Here is a 15,605-nt window from a genome sequence, read left to right as displayed (position 1 = left end):
GGACCTGTGAGTTCATTGTTGCAGGGAATTGTTTGAGGAGAAAATTCCCTCTACCCATGCAAGTTGGCATCTTCTCTATTACTTAGAGGGGCAGCCAGGTGGCACCATAATGGATAGGGCACCAGGCCTGGAGTTAGGAAGATTCTTCTTCATGAATTCAAATCCAACCTCAGATACTAGCTGTGTGACCCTGGGCAAGTCACTTCACTCTATATGCCTCAGTTTTCTCATCTGTAAAATGAGCTGGAGAAGGAAATGGCAAATATTTGCCAAGAAAACCCCAAAAGGGGTCACAGAGAGTCAGACGTGACTGAAAAATGACTGAACAACAACAAAAACAACTATAACTTAGAGTCTTGGTGGTGTCAAAGATGCAGCCAGCAAAACTCCTGAGGGAAGCCCAAACCAGACTAAACTGTAATTGGGAAATATTTGATAAAATAAATAAAAATACAATAAACCATAAAGAGAACATTACATTTTAAGACTAACTCAATATGCTGCCTGCAGGTATCCTTATGTACGGATTAGTGGCCTTTATTTCTATTTGAGGTGGATACCAATGTCTAGAGCACCGAGAGGCTAAGTGGTTTATCCAAGGCAGTGTTGGGGAACCTGCAGCCTTGAGGCCACATGTGGCCCTCTAGGTCCTCAAGTGCAGGCCTTTGACTGACTCCAAACTTCACAGAACAAAGTTTGGTTATATCCATGTTGTGCTCCTTAATTGTGGGAGTACCCAAGATTAGGTTTTGGGCTTACTTCTTTTTTCTCTCTGTACTCCCTCCCTGGGTGACCTCAACAGCTTCCATAGATTCAATGGCCATCTCTATAAAGATGACTACATCAAGCAGTATCTGCTATCTGGAGCGCCATTCTTTCATCATCAATTGCTTAGTGACCATTTTCAACTGGATGTCCCATAGGCATCTCAAATTCAACATATGAAATACAGAACTCATTATCTTTCCTTCAAAATGCTCCCTTCTTTCAAACTTCATTATCTCTATCTGGGGTACCCCCATCCTCCCAGGCACCAGGGTTCATGACCTCAGTGTTTTCCTCAGCTCCTCACTCTCACTCACCCCACCCTTCACTTCTGCTTCATCTCTTGTATCTCTCTCCTCTCCACTCATACAGATTCTGCCCTCGTTCAGGCCATCATCACCCCTCACCTGTACTATGCCAATGCCCTCTTATTTGGTCTCTCTGCCCTAAGTCTTTACCTACTCAGATCCGTCCCTCATTCAGTGACCAAAGTGATTTTCCTAAGGCACAGATCACCATCCTATTCAGTAAACTCCAGTGACTCTCTATTCCCCCTGGGATCAAATATAAAATTCTTCTGTCTGGCATTAAAGACTTTCACATCCTTTCTCATTCCTACCTTTCCAGTTTTCTTACATGCTACTTCTTGCCGCGTACTCTATAGTCCTGCCTTACTGCCCCCGCCTTACTGCTCCTCACACTGTATCTCTCATCTTTGCGTTGGCTGTTGTCATCCCAGGGATGCTTTCCTTCCTCACTTCTACATTTTTAGAATCCCAGGTTTCCTTCAAAACCAAGCACAAGGCCACTTTCTGCAAGAAGCCTTTGCTGCCCTTTATAAATGCTTATTGATTGACTGAAATAACTTCTTGGAAGAACAAAATCCTAACAGCAGGAGAGAAACATAAATATAAGAGCTCAAGCCTCAAGTAAGTCATGGCAGTACTCAGGTCCAGGCCAGAAAGACAGAAGTAGCATTTCAAGGTTGGTCAGAACTATTTCAACACTGCTTTTTAGTTTTTACTTTGGCATGACACTCAATCAATCCATGCATGTGTGCTCGGGCCTTCCGCAGAGTGCAATATATTTTATTTCAACATGGGGAACAAAGAGAATGACAGTGGTTGGTTCACCTAATGAAATACATAAACATTCTGTTTCAAAGAAGGAAAAAGAAGAGATACAAATACTATCTTTTGCTACAGCCCCATCTTTTAATAATACTTGGCTAAAGAGGTTCCCGGGCTGCAGTTAAAATAAAAATCTGCTTTAAAAAAAAAAAAAGTGAAAGCAGATAGAGAATAGGAAAATGGGAATTCAATTTCAACTCTCATGCAAGGCTGACTGTAGCAAATGAAGGTCACAGCCCCAAGTATTATAAAATGGTATTGCTGAATGGAGAATTTGGATATTTCAAGTTTTAAAATGACTTTACTTGAAAACCGGGAAGAAAACTGTTGAAAATGTAAAATTCACTCAGACATTCATTATGTAGCTTACAATGAATGAGAAATTATTTTGTTATTTTATTTTGTCACAATCCTCTGTCAATCACACACATATCAAATTTCACAAGCCTTGCATAGGCATGTCTTGATTTCATTTTTCTCTTATTTGGGGGACTTAAAAGGCCATGTTCAGAGACTAATTTGACATTGCATTATGCAGATGCTATTGAGACATACATTTCCTCTAGCCATCTTATGTCAAATGTGCCAATTTCAGATGAACTAAACAAGTATTTTTCTTGTTCAATGTGCTATTATGGCAGATCCTTACAAGAGGAGGAATAAAAGAAAGGGGAGTCCTGTAGATGAATTTTACCAGTGAAAGAACATGAAAGTTAAAGAGCCTAATTACCCAGCCAGCACTGAATAACAGAACAAGAGCCATGATTTCTAAAAGTATCATCTGCAATTAACAAATATCAGAGAGGTACATGTGGCTACAGGTTTTCATAAAATCAACTCTATTCATGCTTCTGAGAACTCCTGGAAAGAGTGTACTGGACTATAGTGACCTTTTTTTCTAATCATTACTGATGAACGCTGATCATTACATGTAGGCTCATTAGTGAATATGGGCATTATCTACATTAAGAGACGTGGAAGCCCAAATCATGCCAAAGTGCTGGTTAAAAATCTCCGGGGTCCCTGAAGCAATAAATAATACTTAAAAGAAAGGCATAAAGGGCAGCTAAGTGGCACAGTGGATAGAGCACTGGCTCTGACGTCAGGAGAACCTGAGTTTAAAACCGGCCTCACACCAAACACTTGACACTTGCTAGCTGTGTGACCCTGGGCTAGTCACACTTAACCCCAATTGCCTAAAACGAAACAAAAAAACAAAGGCATAAACAAACAAAATGCCAAGTATCTTTGAGCCTGCACACCAGATGTTCTTAGCTTTCCGATGGCTAAATCTTTGGCCATCTCTCTTCCATGATCAAATCAATAAATGGTAAAAGAGAAAGTATATTAGATCTACAACAGCCCTGAGAACATGGAGATGTAAAAATATGATAAGATTAATGGAACAAACAAAACAGATGGTCCCATGGGCATCCTCCCCAACCCTTAAATTCTATGGCGAGTCAAAATTATAGAAGACCCTTTATTGCTAAGGAGGTGATCTCTACTTCAAGAGTACCTATAAGTATTTGGAGACAGAATTAATAAATGAAATGAAAGAAAATAAATGATACATAACAACATAAGACTATACTCACGGGTCATTTGACTTTGGTATCAAAGTGCCTAGCTCTTTAATGCGGTCATTGATGTTAAATCTCCTCCTTCGCTCAACTTCAAGGGGAAAGAAACAAGAAATATTTATTAGGAATAAAACAACATACTCACTTATAACATCACATTAAGATACTCTGTAATAGAGAAAAGACTGTTTGACTAGCAGTCACAAGGACTGAGATTTGAGACCCGGCCCTGCCATTATATGAACCTGGGCAAGTAAATCACACCACTTGTCTGAGTCTCAGTGTGCGCATCTGAAAAATGAGGGGGTGAGACTGGATGTATTCTATGGTCTTTCCCAACCCTAATGACCTATGTGAATCTAAAGACATTTATATACATCAAGAAGTATTCAGTCTATCTACTTAACACTACGCTCCTCCACACTGGTGTAAGTGTATATGTATATGTATATGCATATGTGTATGTATATGTACATATAGTATTCAGTCCCTCTACTATGAAATTCCTCACTGCCTATCACATATATATATATATACACACACACATATATTTATTTATACATATGCACATATACATATCTATATATTCTTGTACACACATACATATCTATATGTGCACACATGCATGTATAAAACACACATGCATATGTATATATGGACTTGAGGTCCCTTTGAATTGTAAAAATATTCAAAAGCAAGTGAAGTTTTTTCAATGTAATATATACGCATATACTATATATGTAGTATAATTTATATAACCATATATGTATAACTTATATATGAGATGAACTATTCGCATCCATTAACAATTTATTTGTGTGACCCTGAGCAAATAATTTAGCTTCTAAATGCCCCCAGTCAACTCTCTAATATTCTAAGCCATACAAGAGATGCCATTCTGCATTGATAAAGGGAGGTTCCTCACTGAGAGTTCCCTGCTCCAATGTAATCATAGGGCAGAGCAAAGAAAGTTCCCATTTTATTTGCAGAAGTGGGAGAAAATGAACAGCAGAAATGTTTTATTTAGATGGCCACAATTAGAATCTATTTAGTACCATTTAAAATCTGATTAGCTAGGGAAAAAAGACAATTTATACAATAACTTTATTATATAGTTAAAAGGAATAACAAGTTGCACATAAATAGATTTGCATTTCATGTGCAATCATTTTTAAAAATTATGCTGTTATGGAAATGCTTGTTTTGTTCCATAAATTAAAAATAAAATATAATTTTAAAAAAATTTTGTTTAAGCAGAAGACTCAAGAAATAGAATATTTTAATTAACTATTTAAAAAAATAACTGAAAGTTAATCAGAAACTCTTTTTTGTTCAAATGTTGTTGAGAGAAAAATATTTCTAAACTATATGAGCCAACTTTCCTGCCTTAGGAAATAACATCTACTAAATAGTACTAAATCTTTCCTTAATGAGTGAGGATCTTAGAGTATCTTGGAGTCATCACTCTGAAAGCACCTATGCCCACTGTATGGGGTGGTAGTTGTAAAATATATAACACACTATACCTGGAAGTTATTTTTTTTTTAAGATCTCTTCCCTAGATATACTTTTTTTCCCCCTGTGATCTGCTCCCGTTTTCCTAAAATGCAACTACAGAAATAGATTAATATGTATATGTAGAGCTTATATCAGATTGCATGCCATCCTGGGGTGGGTGGAGGGGAGCAAGGGTATAAAATTAGGAACTCAAAATCTTATGGAAGTGAATGTTGGAAACTAAAAATAAATTAATTAATATTTTTTAAAAAGAAATACATTAATAAAATAAATTCCCAGATAAGATGGTGTCTGATATTCCCTCTAGCTCTAGTCTATGATGCTATGGAGATTACTCGGTACATTAAAGAAGGTTTCATTATTTCTTATAAGTTACCCCTGTTATTTAAGTTTTAGCTCTCAATTCTGCTATACAACACTCTTCAAAGACTCTTGAGATTTTTACTTTTTAATATTAATTTCTAACTATGAGACAAGATTTTGGAAGCCCAATAAATATTATTTTAATCTGATCAAGTTTACTGTTTCCTGTCAACAATGAATATTTATTTCATAAAAAATTTACTTTAGACTTCAAAGGCGATACTGTTTTGGGCAAGTTTCTATACAGTCTTCCCCATTTCATTTAAAAGAAGCCTTCTATGATGAGTTCTATTGACTAATTATCTAGTTATCTGTATACTTTAAAAAGAGGGGGAAAGAAAAAACAAACTGAAGTGGCTTTCAAAAGGTTTCAGGGGTCATCAAGGCCTTTATTTTACAAATGGGGAAGATGAGGCCCCAGATCATATGTTATATGTATGGTAGAACTGAGACTAGACCCCAGAATTCAGTATGCCCCACAATGCTTCCCTCATTTATGAAAGGAAAAATAAAGCTACTGAAAGAGTAATCATTGGAAGATACGATCTAAGGCTAACAAAGACTCATTTGAAGATAGAAGAGGAAAATAAGTGTTTTCTTCATTTTTTCTAAACAACAAACTTCTTTTATGGGGATTTTTCTTGTTGATCACTTTAGTACTATGAAAGACATTCATTTTCTTCCAAAAACTCAAGTAACATTTCGTAACCAAGGGATGAGCACTACTTCAATCATGCAATTGATTAAAAATGAATGAAACCAACTTACTTAAGTTGTGATTGTCCTTTTTTTGTCTCTCTTTGGCCAATGCCCTTGCTTCTGATTCTGTAGGAAAAATACACGCTGTGCACGTGAATGAAGTAATTAGATATTAGAAATGCTCAAGGAACAAAATGCAATTTGCAAAACATCTAATCTTCTAAATGAGTGGATGTGAATCTCACTTAACATGAAGAAAAAAAAAGAAATAGCATTTCCACATTCCTCTCACCAATGAGATTAATTTGTAATGACTTTGTATATATTTTGTATTTTCTTAAGTTGTTTCCCATGAGTAGAATGTAAGCTCCTTGAGGGCAAGGACTGTTTTAATTATCTTTGTATGCAGTATCTAGTACAGTCTCTGGCACATTCTAAGTGCTAGATTAACCTTTGTTGAATTGAATTGAATACATTTGTTCAATGGGAATGAATTGTTCCCAAAAGTTGAATGAATACTTGTTGAATTGAAGTGGATTCAATTAAAATTAAGATAAGACAGGAAGATGAAAAAGTCACTGCTAAAACTAATTTACTTCAATACTTGAAGAATCTGTGATTTCATTGGCATAGGTCCTTGCTAATCTGGTGCATAATGTAGAACTTCCTAACACCTAAAGGTCTATATAAATGTAAGCTATTACTAATAAGAGAACAACTCAGTGAGTTGATGCGGGAGAAAAAAATCAACATCTGGCACCCAATGTCCTGGTGCTGAGCTTCTCTGATCTTAGGCTGGTCTTTGGACAACAGACATAAATGAAATTCATCACTGGGCCCACATTTAAAGTGTTCTGACCTTTGGAGGGTGTGGTTAAAACTTATGATTCAACCATAGGGCCTGGAGAACCCAGGGTCACCAAAACACTACAACAAGACATTGAAGTTGAATTTAAGTGAAAGTAAAAATGAAACTTCACAATCCACAACAATTTTCATAATAGTTCTCTGAAGAATATTAAAGATCAAGGTATGTCACCAATGCATTAGCGGACTGACCAAGGGTCAATTGGAATTTTCAGTCACTATAATACTCCTCTAAACCCCATTAATTCTACCCCTAGGATACTGGGCTTTGACATCTTGCTCAGGCCCTCATGCCATGTCTTGGCCATGATACCTACATCCTCATCTCCTTACCACTACCCTGGGGAAACCAGGCTTTGATAAGTGAGCTTTCAACTTGTCCAGAACCAGGCCTTCCCCCAACTCTACCCCCTTCCTCACTTCCAGGCTATCGTTACATCAGGCTGCTTGCCATTTTCTTCATCTCCAACCTTATCCTCTTCCCTTTTTGTGCCATATTCCCTCCCTTTAGAATATGAGCCCCTTCAGGAGAGGGGCTGATATCTCTGCTTATATGTGTAACCTTAGCTCTTAACCCAGCACCTGACTCATGGTAAAAGTTAAATAAACACTTGAGATAACAATCAATTGATTGGTACAAAAAACTACCATACTCACATAACAACTAAATTATTGGGAGCCTTCACTAGGCATGCCACATCTTTATGATTAATTTATAAAAGTGAACCTTACTATGCACTTTGGGATAATTGTTCCCATTTCAAGGGCAAAGTGACTTCCTCCAATGTTGATCTCATTTTCAAAGTGCTTTCTTCATAATGAGGATGAAGGTATTTGAGGGAGGTAATATTATTCTCATTTTATGGTTGGGAAAACTGAGGCAATATGGCATAGTGGACATAACAGTACTAGATTAAAGTTCTAATCCTACTACTCCTTGTCATTGTTCAGTCATTTCAAATCTTCACCACCTCATTTAGGGTTTTCTTGGCAGAGATACTGGAGTGGTTTGCCATTTCCTTCTCCAACTTATTTGACAGATAAGAAAACTGAGGCAAGCAGGGTTAAGTGACTTACTCAAGGTCACACAGCTAGTGTGTGATCTGAACTCTGGGAGAGGAGCCTTTCTGACTCCACGCCTGGTACTCTATCTCCACTGCATCACCTAGCTGCCTCTTACCCCTTTTCTAGTCATGTAATTTTAAGCCTCAGTTTCCTTATTAGTCAAATGGAGATAACATTACCTCCCATGTGGGATAATTGTGAGGAAAATGTTTTGTCAATTTTAATATGTACTACAACTATATAGTTTTATCTATATAGTATTCTATATAGCATATTCTACATTACACAATGTAGCTGTATCTATACATTATCACATAGAGATACAACTATATGTGACATACCTATATGACATAGAATACATACTATATAGTATTATAATCATTCCGTTTTTTTACCTCATAATAGAACTGCTTTCTCCCAAATTCTAATCAAAGGCCTGTCCACTTAGGGTACACTTTTTTGTTGTTTTTGTTTTTAACATCTTATAAATTCTGAATTCATTTCATTATGAAGTCCACTTCTCAGCTTCATCCTTTTTTGCTTTGTTTTTATAGAATTTAGTCTGCAGGCTGCTCAAATGACAAGTATCCAAACCATGTCCACTTTACAGTATCCCACTTTTTAGGAAGTGGAATTTGAAATCATACTTCTTATGTTCAGTAGAATCAATTCTTCCATTTTTCCAACATTACTCATTGCTTGCTGTTATAATTTTAAGTTATGGTACCATGTTTAGGCACAAGATAATTCTGGGATACAAGCCTGAGATGGTTTTTGGACTTCCAGAGATTTTTAATCCAAAGGATTGATAATATACTACTCTCCTCAGTAACACACACACATACACACACACACACACACACACACACACGTGTCATTTCTACCTTCACAATATCTCTCTTACATATCCCCTTCTCGCCACTGACATACATTGATATACACCACACTGCTATAGTTGCTGGTTGGTCTCCCTGGTTCCAATCTCTCCTCTCTCCATTTAGGTAATAAAATGATCTTTGTAAAGAGAAGGTCTGACCATGCTGTGCCCATCACTCAATAAACTCAAATGGCTCCACATTACCTCCCAGGATCAAATATTAAAATCCTGTTTGGCTTTTTACACCCTTCACAACTTAACCTCTTCCTACATTTCCTGGCTTCTTATACTTTTCTCCTCTCCACAGCTATGATCCAGTGACATTGACTTTCTTGTTAATTTCTTGAACAGGACACTCCATTTCCTGACTTTATGCCTTTGCATTAGCCATTCTCCACGTCTGACTATCTGTCCCTTCCTCAACTCTATCTCCTGGCTTCCCTGACTTTCTTCAAGGCTCAAATCAAATCTCCCCTCTTGAAAGAGGTCTTTCCATTCTCCTCAGTCCCGTTCTTCACGATTTGAAGGATTAGTTCATACCCTACAGCATTAAGTGAAATAGTGACACCAGTATACAACTGTCTCGACATCTCCCATAGCTATCTCTCAGCATAACAATTTAGGTTTTCTCTTGTAATAAATCTCTTGCACATGGCATAACAAGAAAATATAAGATCTCCAAAGAGGTAAAAAAGAAATTTGCTCCCATTATTATTCTTAAAGCTGAAACACTGTGTTGTTTGTGAAATGTAGAATTTAACCACCAGAAGAAATGAAAACAATTTGCCAATACCCACAAAGACTCTGTTCTCCAAAGTAGAATTTATTGAGCACCACTAAAGAATCCAAAGTATTGGACTGGGCACATTTGGGGGAATATAAGATAAATCATAGTTTCCACCCTCAAGGAACTTAGAATTTACTCAGAGGAATGAAATATGCACACATGAAACAACTAGACAACAAAATAACATCTCTGAAATTTCTTCTGTTGGTGAAGACATGGGTATTGAAAGAATGATTAGAATGGGATGGGCTTAATCGGGAAGATTTATAAGAGAAAGTCAGAGCTGGAAAGGAATAGCCACCAGCGGCAGAGCAGGATGAACAAACAAAGCGGTATCTAGAGCATGATGGCAACAGAGAGAAAGCACACTGACTTAACTGGACCAGGCAGAGTGGCCATATTTGAAAGATGGAGAATTTCAATATAAGTCAATTTTCCAAATGGAGAACAAAAAGGAAATGAGCCAAAAACTGATGACTTTTGAAGAATAAACACATGACATCAAGAAATATAGTGAAACAACTATTTACCTGTGAGTTCCCTTTTGATGTTGGGAAGGTTGGCTGGACAGGAGTTGCTGATTGCCAGCCCTGGAGGTGGCATGCCTTGGTTGCCATATAGGTCAATCAAATTTCCAGAAACAGGTAGCTGTGGGAGAAGGACAAACCCCAAAATGATTAATTCCTAAGGAGGTTCTGGTCTACACAGAAAGAGCGGATATCTCATGCAACATCAATTTTGAGTATCATTGATAAAACATTATCTGTGCCTTTATAAAAAAATCTGAAATATTTATCCTCACATTACCAAAAGAAAGGATGTACTCTCTTTGCCCAATTTCACAGGCCTTCTTGGCTTGCAAGCTGATGCTGCTATTGGTATGTCAAACACACATGTCACAACGAAGATCAGAATCTGACCATCGGTCAGCCATGTCAGGTTATTATGAGAAATGGAATTCAAGGCATTAGTTTGAGAGAATTTTACATAACATAATGAATACTGCTTTTTTGGAGTATGCTGCTTTTTCCTTTCGTTACTTTCTAAAAAAAATGTCTTCTAACAGAAACAGAGTTGGTTTCTTTTCAGGCCACAAGAGGGAGCCCATTGACTCTTGTAAATAAACTAAAAGCTGGCTGAATAGGAAGGAAGAAACAAATAAAGAAAAACAAGAGGAAGGGAGGAAGAGAGGCAAGGAGGGAGGAAGGAAGGAAGGAAGGAAAGAAGGAAGGAAGGAAGGAAGGAAGGAAGGAAGGAAGGAAGGAAGGAAGAAAAATAGATAGTAAGACCCTAAAGCAGCTCATTTAAAATAAAAAGGGGTTTCCAGTTTATTCCGAATTTGGCATTTCTAAGGAAATTGCTTCTCTATTCTGTCTTGACAGCCATGACTTTTTTAATTATATACATCTACAGAATTAACTCATTACAATGATTTTATTCTCTTATATTGCTTTTAATTATGAAAATAGAATAATAATTATCATTATCATCATAATATTGTTTTTATTGTATCAACATGATATAGTAGATAATCATCTCATAATTAGGAAGACCAAGGTTCAAGTCCTGCCCCTTCCTCATACCAGGTGTGTGAACTTGGGCAAATCACTCAACCTCTTAGTACCCCAGGCAACCTTCTATGGCTATAAGTTGCAGAGCAGGTGCCAATCTGCATTGAGGGAGGGAATTTCCTCACTGGGAGCACCCTATCTCTAATGAAATCACCCTGGAATGTGCTAGTAAATGTTTAACAACTGGATCTCCACAAAACAAAACAAAAAATGTGCAGGACATACTTTTAAATTTAATCTACATGATTAACATTTTCTCTATCACTTTCTTGGGTCTAGACAATCAACCAATTACTCAAGCCATTATTTGTCGCCTTTGTGATTTCCAAAGTATAAATGCTCACACTGCAAATTGGGCTTGTTCAAGCTGGTTCCAGCTCATCCCTGTCTGGTCCCAAACCAATGAATTACAATAGAAACTTACATTTATAGAGTGTTTTAAGATTTGTGAGATACATTAAATACATGACCTCATTTGATACTCATAATAATCTTATGATATTGGTGCTATTATTATCCCCATTTTACAGCTGTAGAAAATGAGGCTCAGTTGCCATGTCTGGCACTCCACTATGCCACGCTACTTCAGAAATCACCATAGTCCATGGGGTTTACACAGTCCCCCACTCCAACAAAACAAAAATTCCAAATAAATTCAACCACAAAGAAAATATTTTCTGTAGTCTATTTCAACTCTAGATTGTTCATATTTTTAAACTTAATTCAATTAATTTTGAGAACTCTCCTTATCAGGCCACAGTGCTATGCCATGGGGCATCTACTGTACTTTATTCTAGGCTGTGATAATTAATCGATAAAATTTATTAAGTGCCTACTATGCGCTAGGCACTGCCATGCCTCTGAGAAACGTGCTAGAATGAAAGACACAATTGTCAGGTATTCTGAAGCTACCAGCAAAATGGTGACCGCACTCAATCCCATGAAGTACAAGGGTTGCTTTAAGAAATTGCAAATGCAGAGCTTGGAGAAAAAGGGGTAATAAAATAAAGATCAAGGTTTTCAGATTTTTGAAGGGTTTTCATATGAAAGAAGAATTGGACACATCCCAGAAATCCAAGTAGAATCAATGAGCTGAAATTACAGGAAAGCAGTTCAGGGTTCAATACAATGAAAAACTCCTCAACAACCAGAGCAATCTGAAAATTAGACAGGTTGCCCCAGCAGGTAGGGAGCTGCCTATGATTAGAGATCTTCAGGGAGATATAAGAAGGTGTTGTGTTCTAGGTACAGATAAAATATATGAATCAGGAAACTGTGCCTCAGTTTCTACATCTGTAAAATGAGAGAATTGAATTCAGTGGCATCTAAGGTTCCTTCCAGTTTGAAATCTGTTCTCCTACAATCTTTGAAGTCCCTACCAACGCTAGAATTGTACGACTACTTCAAAGTGTGTACACACAACCATGTGTTGTGCCAAATGGCTAAAGTCAAAAGATAAAAATAAAATAGGACAAATCAATATAAGCAGTGTAGAAGAGGCAGAAGGATGAATCCTACCAGATAACTTGTACTATGATTTCCACATAAGTATCAGAAGGGAGAATGTGAATGAAAAAAAATTATTTTATCAAATGTTTCAGATAAAATTTTGGTATCATATACATATATGTACACATTTTTATTATTATCTGTGGAGATATATAATATATGTATAAATTTTTATTAGACATATATAATGTATGTACAAAATTTTTATTATATGTACACATATGTGTAGAAAAATCATTATATGTATACATGTAATATGTGCACAAAATTTATATTATGTGTGTATACATATACACACATGATAAAAATTTTGTCCATATATATTCTGATAAAAATATATAAGACCAAAGCCACTCCCCACTAGATAAGTGGTCAAAGGATATAAATAAGCAATTCTCAGAAGAATTACAAACCAATAACCCATATAAATGAATGCTCCAAGTCACTAATAAGAGAAACGCAGATCAAAACAACCTTGAGGTTTTACCTCCTACCCTACAAACAGGCAAAGATGACAAAAGAAAGGAATAGTCAATGTGGGAGAGGTTTTAGGAAAATGACACGACAATGCATTATTGGTGGAGCAGCAGGTTAGAACAACCATTCGTTGGGTTCAGTTGTGTCCAACTCTTCGTGACCCCGTTTGGGGTTTTCTTGGCAAAGATCCTGGAGAGGTTTGCCATTTCCTTCTCCAGCTCATTTTACAGATGAGGAACTATGGCAAACAAGATTAAGTGACTTGCCTAGGGTCAGAAAGCTAGTAGTGTCTGAGGATGGTTTTGAACTCAGGTCTTCCTGACATGCTATCTACTGCACCACCTACCTGCCCTGTAGCATTCATTAGAATCATGCAAATAAAGTGACTAAAATGTGCATGTTCTTTGGTCTAGAGATTTCACTACTAGACATATACCCCAAGAAGGTCAGTGATAAAGAGAAAGTCTCCACAGACTCCAAAATAATTAGAGCATCACTTTTAATGGCCCCAAAGAATTGGAAACAAAATTAGATGCTTATCAAGTGGAAAAATGATTAAACAAATAGTGGTATATGAATGTAATCGAGTATTATTGTGCTATAAGAAGGGATGAATGGAATGAACACAGAGAAACACAAACTTTTGTTTGTGTTTTTGAACTGATGCAAAGGGGAGGACAGAGCCAGGAAAATAATAAACACAATGACAACAGGGGGAAGTGGAAAGAATGACCACAAAACAACTGAAAATGAGTGTTGCCAAGTTACCCCGAAGAAGCATCTGCCCAAAGAAGAGAGAGGAGAAGACACTTCCCCCCAGCCCCAACCCCAACTCCTTTGCAGAGGCAAGAAATCCATGAGTGTGGAACGAACCCTGCAGGTGTTTTGTTTTGTTTTGTTTTTTAATGAATTGATCCATTTCATAATGATTTTTTCTCTTAAAATGTTTAATTTCTTTTTTTCATTTGTTACATAGGATGGTTCTCTGGGAAGGGTAGAGGAGCTATATGGGGAAAATTTAGGAAGATAAAAAATTTAGTCAAACAAAAGATATAAATAAAATTATTTTTAAAAACATTTAACATACTAACTCTTATAGTAGAGTATGGTGAAGAGAGAATATACGTGGGCTACCATGCTCTCCCAGAATCTAGAACAAAAGGCTAAGATCCATTTGGACTTATTCCTTATACAGGGAATGAATGAATCTTCTTTCCAATGTCTTTTCTCATGTCCTGCTTTAATTTTTTAAAAAGCTTTTTATTATACTATGTTATGGAAATGTTTGATTTATCATATATACATTTATATAAATATATATACATACATAGAATTCCATATATATTCCATATATGTATATATGTATGTACACACACACACACACACACACACACACACACACACACACACACTGCACCTGCCCAATTGAGCGTACTTTGACTAAGGGACTTGGGAGAAAATTCAGAAAACAAACAAGCAAAAAGCCACTACTGCTCTCTTCCTTCTCTGCAGTCCTTACACTACACGACTTTCTGCTTCCTCAGGGTCAACCTTGACCTTTCCAATCCAATCATGACCTTGCCTTGTTAATTCTGACCTCTTTGCTAAAATTTGCTAAATAAGTTTGAATTTTTAAATGCAGACATCAATGAGAATGTGGAGCTGGCCATCTGAAAATCAACAACAACATCTGGCATCTTTTTTCCAATTTCCAAAATGCCCTTTTCTCTTCTTCCGAAAGGAGGTTGCAGTGAGGGTCAGCTGGACCAAGAAGGGATAAAGGAAGTTCTCGGCACCAAGGCCTTCGATGGACAGGGTGTGTTTGAGCAGGTGTGTTCCCACATCAGCACCCATGATATGCACTGAAGTGAAGTCAGTCTGGCAATACGTGTTGCTTTATGCTTTATAGAAGCTTGCAAATCCTTTCATGAGTACTCCCTATGGCTACTACTACTAAAGTCTGAGCTCGAGGACAGGGACACGTCATCTATTTATATGGCAATAACTTGCTCAAGCAAGGGGCTAATACAATATCCTGCACCCAAAGGCAGCTAAGGAGGGGGTAACTTGTAGTCAGGAAGATCTGAGTTCAAATCTGCACTCAGATAAACTATGTGTGATCCTAGGCAAGTTAATCAACCTTTGAGGGCCTACCAGCAACTTTTGAAGCCTGTAAGGCACAAGTGAGGGTCTGATTAACAACAGTAAAGGGAATTTCTTACAATGATGAAAGCCAAGGTCTAGAACTAAAATTAGAAAAAGGAGGAGGAAGAGAAAGAAGAGGAGAAAGAGAAATAGGAGAAGGAGGAGCAGAAGGAAGAGGAGGAGGAGGAGGAGCAGGAGGAAGAGGAGGAGGAGGAGGAGAAAAGGAGGAGGAGGAGGAGAAAAGGAGGA

The 15,605-nt window shown here is 37.1% G+C and overlaps 1 protein-coding gene across 5 annotated transcripts in view; it reads right to left on the bottom strand.

Annotated features, from left to right (window-relative positions):
* The window catches only part of MITF (melanocyte inducing transcription factor), a 268,663-nt gene that overhangs the window by 8,330 nt on the left and 244,728 nt on the right, over window positions 1-15,605 (bottom strand). For 3 of the 5 annotated variants that reach the window (XM_027864018.1, XM_027864019.1, XM_027864020.1), the window contains exons 6-8: window positions 10,185-10,302; window positions 6,128-6,184; window positions 3,494-3,569 (exon numbers count right to left, since the gene is read on the bottom strand). In XM_027864018.1, the coding sequence (XP_027719819.1) occupies window positions 3,494-3,569; window positions 6,128-6,184; window positions 10,185-10,302 (251 nt within the window). Of the gene's footprint in view, window positions 1-3,493; window positions 3,570-6,127; window positions 6,203-10,184; window positions 10,303-15,605 lie in introns of all 5 variants that reach the window. The other 2 variants (XM_027864016.1, XM_027864017.1) reach the window with 1 other exon arrangement.

This window comes from Vombatus ursinus, unplaced genomic scaffold (genome assembly GCF_900497805.2).
Source record: "Vombatus ursinus unplaced genomic scaffold, bare-nosed wombat genome assembly UNPS02014773.1, whole genome shotgun sequence".
NCBI lineage: Eukaryota > Metazoa > Chordata > Mammalia > Diprotodontia > Vombatidae > Vombatus > Vombatus ursinus.
Note: the sequence above shows the minus strand (reverse complement) of the source record. Positions and strands in the feature narration are given on the sequence as shown.